Source organism: Nomascus leucogenys, chromosome 24, assembly GCF_006542625.1.
Source record: "Nomascus leucogenys isolate Asia chromosome 24, Asia_NLE_v1, whole genome shotgun sequence".
Taxonomy (NCBI): domain Eukaryota; kingdom Metazoa; phylum Chordata; class Mammalia; order Primates; family Hylobatidae; genus Nomascus; species Nomascus leucogenys.
In genome coordinates, this window is record NC_044404.1 from 21943301 (window position 1) to 21949512 (window position 6212).

Genomic DNA, 6212 nt, shown 5'->3' on the forward strand with positions numbered 1-6212 from the left:
TTAGCAGAGATGAGGTTTCACCATGTTGGCCAGGCTGGTCTCGAACTCCTAGCCTCAAGTGATCCGCCAGCCTTGGCCTCCCAAAGTGCTGGGATTACAGGCGTGAGCCACTGCGCGTGGCTGGAACTGTTTTTCCACTGCTGCTAATACTGAGGTCCAGTGAGGTTGAGGAGTTTGCCCAAGCACAGAAAGCTAGAAAGAGGCAGAGACAGGATTCAAGGCCAAGTCTGCCAAGCCATCTTTCTCATGCATCACGCCACCCTAAACCCCACCCGCCTCGAGTAGCAGCCACAGGCGTGGAGCTGAAGACACCCCAGCTCTGCCCCCTCAGGCCAGTCACTAGCTCCTTGCTGGGTCAGCCAGGCCTCTGGGCAGAGGCCCAGGCTCCCTAAAAAGAGGCCTTGGGCCATCACTTTCACTCCACTAGCAGCAGCTTCCAGTGGTCCCCCCCACATAGCCTTATAAAGTGGCCCAAGCTGCTCTTTTCCAGGCTGCAGTTTAATTTTATATGGAGTGAACTGACTGTGCTCTCTCTGCAGCCTCAGCCTGCCTGCTTCACACATTCCTGATGGAGCAACATTACCTAATTTAACCATAGCCCCTGCTCTCCAGGGCTCTCAAAATAGCAGCTGCCAGTAGGGGAAAATGCCCTAATGTTATCAAAACAAAACAGTTCTCCCTCCTCCCCCACTCCTGGATTCGCCAGCAGCAGGACCCAGCCCGGGGAGGAATCCAGGCTGAGGAGTCTGAGGTGGGCCTAGGGTGGCTGAGATCTCTGCTAAGCCCCTGTTCTCTTCATCCTTCCAGCCCTTTCCTACATGCCCTCTTCAAACAAGTGTCTGGGATCTGCCTATGCCTCCTCCCCGGGGCAGATCTTCCAGCTCATCCCCAACAGCCATTGTCGCCCTGGTTACCCAAGAGGAAGATTCAATTTCCCTTTCTCCTAATAACAAAAACTCTAACGGTAATATAACAATTGCTGCCATTCCCCAGGTATTAATTATGAACTAAATACCTCCCTCCCAGTGGCTCGCTGCCATTGCAAAGTAGGGATTAGCATTCTCTTCTTTCAGATAAGGAAGCAGCCACTCAGAAAGGTAAAGTGACTTGCCCAAGGTCATACAGCCCAGAACTGGCAGAGTTGGGGGTTGGAAGCCAAGCCCTAATCGTCATACCAGGACTCCTGTGCAGGGTCTGAGCCTGGGAGAGGAGGAGTGCAGGATTTTCTGAGCTAGAAGCGGCTTCCTTGCCTTGTGGATTATTGCAGGATCTGTTCATACAGCTGCCACCAAACCACAGGGCCTGTTATTATACCAGAGTTCACATTGCACCTAGATCCTGTGGGCCCTAAGACTGTCCCCAGGACCCCAGGTGCACAAGCTGCCTGTCTATGTGACTTCAAGCCCCTGCTTCCCTGCCCCACGTACCCCAGAGCAGGCTGCCACATTAAAGCAGGGAACACCGGACTACTGACATACCTCGGGTGCAACCAGTGGTTAAGGGGCTGGGAGGGTCCCCTCTGCTGCTCTCCTGCTCACCCAGAGTAATCATTAACCAGGGCAGAGCCAGCGTGGAGAGCAGGCAGAAGCCCGGGCTGCGGCACCCCCAGCATCCGCTCCTCCCTACTGAGTGCCTCCTGGGGCCACTTCTGTAGCCCAGCTGGCCTGCTGGGGCCTCTGGCAGTGGAAAGGGAAAGCTTGGACCACTGGCTGTCCAGGAAGGCTCAACCTGCTATCCCTAGGGAAGGCCCCTGAGAGCATTTACAGAGCCTTCGGCCCCCTGCACTCACACCCCTTCCCACCTTGCTCCCCTCCCAACATTATGAAGATCCCGTAAGAAAAGAGTTTTGGAGGAGAGGATGGACTCTGGGACTTAGGGGCCTTCCCATAGCGGGGGTGAGGTGGCAGGTGGGGTTGCAGGGGCACGACACAATAGAACTGAGACCCAGAGGTTCATCTAGGACCAAGTGCCAGGGGCCCTCTCGAAGGAGGAAAAATAAAATCACAAAATAATAGTTCCTGTTATTTATCAACTGCCTGTTCCAGCTGTAGGCTATTTATATGATCTCTAATTTTCACCAAAACCCTGCAGTGTAGGACTTGCCATTCCCACCTGACAGAGGAGGCTCCGAGAGGCGAACTCACCAGCCCAGGGTCACATAGCAATCAGTGATGAAGCCAGGACAGGCCTCAGGGCTATGCCTCCTGCCTATGACACTGTCCCAAAGTGCAACCTGCAGAACGAAACGGTGCGGAATTGATGGACGGGAGCTAACAGCCACAGCAAGGAGGCTCTGGGCTCTTTTCTGGGCGGTCTGAAGCCTTTCAGCTCCTTAGCCATGGTCCTCCTGGTCTTTCTAAAACCAAGTGTCCTGGGCTTAAAAACCCAAACTATGAGAGGGCAGTGGATGGAGCAGGAGAGAGGCCTGTTGCTAGAGAGGGTGCATCCCCCCCCCCCATTTGAAGTACCAAGTAAAGGTGGCCCCTGGGGCTTCTAGTACCTGTCAGGGCACAAGGTGGGTCTTCTGGGAGATGAGGTGGAGGTGTGGGGGGAAGGAGGAAGCACCTGAAGCCAACGTGAGGTGTGGCCTCTTGGAGGAAGGTGGCCCTGCCTAAAACCCCCCTGCCTAGGAAGCCACAGTCCTCCCAGCTAGAGAATTCCCTTCAGTTGCTCAGGTGAAACCAGAGGTGGGGCCCAGGCCGGCTGAAAGCTTTGATCTTATCACACATTCCTGCCCTAGCCATCCCAGTCCCCCTTCCTCAACCCCTACCGGGGAGGTGGGAAACCAGACTGACTTAATTAACCCTTTCCTCCCATTTCCTCCCATTTCCTCAAGTCAAATCCAGGCTTGAGCTGATGTTTCCCCCATCCCGCCCCGACCCCCACCCCAGGAGGCCGGGAGGGAAAAAAGAGGGAGGAAATTGAAAAGCAGGCACCCCAAGACTGCACCCCTCACTTAACCCACTCAACGCCAGGGAACCCCAAACCTGGGCTCTGTTGGCAGCTTCCATTTCTCCTAAATGAAAATAACCAGACTCAGCTGGGCACGGTGGCTCACACCTGTAATCCCAGCACTTTGGGAGGCCAAGGCAGGCAGATCACCTGAGGTCAGAAGTTCGAGACCAGCCTGACTAACATGGTGAAACCCCGTCTCTACTAAAAATACAAAAATTAGCTGGGTGTAATGGCAGGCACCTGTAATCCCAGCTACTCGAGAGGCTGAGGCAGAAGAATCGCTTGAACCAGGGAGGCCAAGGTTGCAGTGAGCCGAGATCATGCCAATTGCACTCCAGTCTCGGCGACAGAGCAAGACTCCGTCTCAAAAATAAAATAAAATAAAATAACCAGACTCAACATAAATAGTCCTCGCTATTTTGCACATCCATGAGCTCATCTGAGACTCACGATAAAATCGGCCTGCCCTTCTCTCTGCTGCTGTGGGCCCTCCCCCTGCCCTCGCCCAGGGGAGCTGGCTCCCAGGTCCTCTCCTCCCACAGGCTCACTGCAAGGGAAACAGACTCATAAATGAGTGCTGAGACCAAGTCACAACGACTCAAGAGATCTCCCAGACGTCTGGTGGCCCTGAAATCCTGCTGTAGTCCTCGAGTGTCTTCCTTGAATGCAGCCTCCTTCTCCCTACTTCTTTACCAACTGGCCCACCACTCCGCCTCTCTCCCCTATCAGACCACAAGCTCCACAAGCCCACGGTTGGTGTTTAGATCCAACACAAGGCCTCGCATACCGCTGTCACTCCGAGAATGTTTGCCAAATGAATGAACGGTCCCATTTTGCTTCTGGGGAAAATTAAGCTCAAAGAAGTTCAATGGCGTGGGATCACATAAGAGTTTAGGAATCTTGTGACTCCTAGTCACACTTTCTAAGCAGACATTTACAATGAATGCCCCTGATGTCAGCTTAGCAACAGGTACCCAAGAGCAGAGGTGAACTGACATGGACAGAGCATGGCAAGAGAGATTCTGGGGCTACACAAGAAGACAGGACAGGCTTCAAGGTCTAGGGCACAGGGGCCATCTCCTTCATCTGCTTCCCTAGCCCAGAGCCTGGCACTTGAGAGCTGGGGTTATGCCTCCATTTCCCAGATGAGAAGTAGCTCAGAGAGCAGGGAATAGCCAGGCACAGAGGAAGGTGGAAGCTGCCTTCAGCGTCACCAGACCTCCTGGAAGAAATTGGAGGCAAGGTCCTTGCTCTCCGTCTGCCTTGGATCTTGTTGGAGAGGCAGGACTCGTAAGCTATAAGTGCCCAACACAACTCAAAGTCCAGACAATAACAGAGTGCCAGGGGAAGGAATCAATAGAGTCAATGAAGGAAGACATGGGATTGGTGATGTGGTGGACTCCTTGAGGTGCCTACCACCCCAGGCCCCAGAGAATGGAACGCCACCAACTCTTGGGAGTAGTGAGCAGTTTTCTCCAAGAACTCAGGGTCTCTTTCTTCTGACTTGGAAGGTGGCCAACAAGCAAGAAAGGAGCCCATTTTGTGAGTAGGAAAACTGAGGCCCAGGGAGGAGGGATGGTAGCCGGCTGGTGACCAAGTGGAGGCCCAGGTCTTAACCTCTTGCCTCCCTGGTCTGACCAGCAATGAATGTCACCTCAGCTATCTTGGGGACTTCCTCTTATTCTTTCCCAACTTTAACGACTCTGGCAGCAGGCGAGTGTCTTCCTGCTCTTGCACATGCAACAACAATGTGGACAATGTGAGTCCAGGGACAATGGGGACAACTCCTGGAACCTTGCCACAATGCTTTCCTCCTCTACCAGCCAAATCAGACTTGCTCTTTAAGCCCCATTTCCTCTAGAAAGTCTTTCCAGATAACTCATGCCCAATCAATCTTTTCCTTCCCCTGACACTCTGCTATTGTCTGGACTTTGAGTTGTGTTGGGCACTTACAGCTTATGAGTCCTGCCTCTCCAGCAAGATCCAAGGCATCCGGAGAGTAGGGACCATGCCTCCAATTTCTTCCAGGAGGTCTGGTGATGCTGAAGGCAGCTTCCACCTTCCTCTGCACCTGGCTATTCCCTGCTCTCTGAGCTACTTCTCATCTGGGAAATGGAGGCATAACCCCAGCTGTACAGGGGGATTGATAACGCAGATCAAACAATGAGCGCGATGTCAGGCACACAGCAGGTCCTCAGGCAGCACTAGCTGAATATGTGAACAAATGAGTGGACAGAGGGATGGATGGAAGGATTCTTGAAGCTTCCACCGCACAGGGCTGTTGAAACAACACAACGCGGGACTTGGATGTAGATTTCATCTCGCAGCTGAGCCATGTGCTTCTCTGCCTTGTATTTCACCCAAGCCCCCAGTATGGGGGGGACACAGGGCTGGCTCAGAGCAGGCCCCGCTCAGCAAAACTCACTGAACTCCCAACAGGGCAAAACCTGCAGGCCCCACAGGGAGCTTGGGACCTGACTGAGAAGAATCAGGGTTCCGAGGGGTCTCAATCACAGGGAAGGCCACATCCTTCTCTCTGGGGAACATTATCACTGGGTTGAAATGGAAGCCAAAGGGCAAAAAGGCACCCGAGTCTGTGAAGCAGGAACTGGCAAAGCCCATGTGGCAGACATGCAGCCTCCTATAACCCTTTGCCAAGGCCAGCCTGGACCCACCTTCTCCACACAGCCCTCCCAGACTTCCTCTCTCTGGACACAATAGGACCCACTGGGGAAAACAATGGCGACTTGGGAGTCTGACAACCTGGGCTGCATTCCCAGGTGTGGCACGTACTGGATGGATGAAGGGCCAGCCACTCCTTCTATTTTTTTATTTTGATTTTTTTTGAGACAGTCTCTGCTCACTGCAGCCTCCGCCTCCCGGGTTGAAGCGATTCTCCTGCCTTAGCCTCCTAAGAAGCTGGGACTACAGGCATGAGCCACCACGCCCGGCTAATTTTTGTATTTTCAGTAGAGACAGGGTTTTACCATGTTGTCCAGGCTGCTCTTGAACTCCTAGCCTCAAGCAATCTGCCCGCCTAGGCCTCCCAAAGTGCTGGGATTACAAGTGAGAATCTGGCCCCCAACTCCCCCTCCTGATGCCTCAGTTTCCCGCTCTGCAAAATGGAGCTATAATGCCAACTTCAAAAGATTGCTGTGAGTATTATATGAGATAATGCCTGGCAAGAGCCAGTGGGAGGCTTGGCTCTAAAGAGGGTGGCGGTTTTAATGAGAAGGTGTCAGCACTCAGGGAACGTT

At 53.4% G+C, this 6212-nt stretch overlaps 1 protein-coding gene across 1 annotated transcript in view; it reads right to left on the reverse strand.

The window, feature by feature from the left end:
• The window catches only part of HSPG2 (heparan sulfate proteoglycan 2), a 102859-nt gene extending 97282 nt beyond the window's left edge, over window positions 1-5577 (reverse strand). Inside the window, exons 1-2 of the mRNA XM_030805509.1 lie at window positions 5381-5577; window positions 1539-1676 (exon numbers count right to left, since the gene is read on the reverse strand). Of these exons, the coding sequence (XP_030661369.1) occupies window positions 1539-1676; window positions 5381-5577 (335 nt within the window). The remainder of the gene's footprint in view (window positions 1-1538; window positions 1677-5380) is intronic.
• Between the last annotated feature and the right edge of the window lie 635 nt (window positions 5578-6212).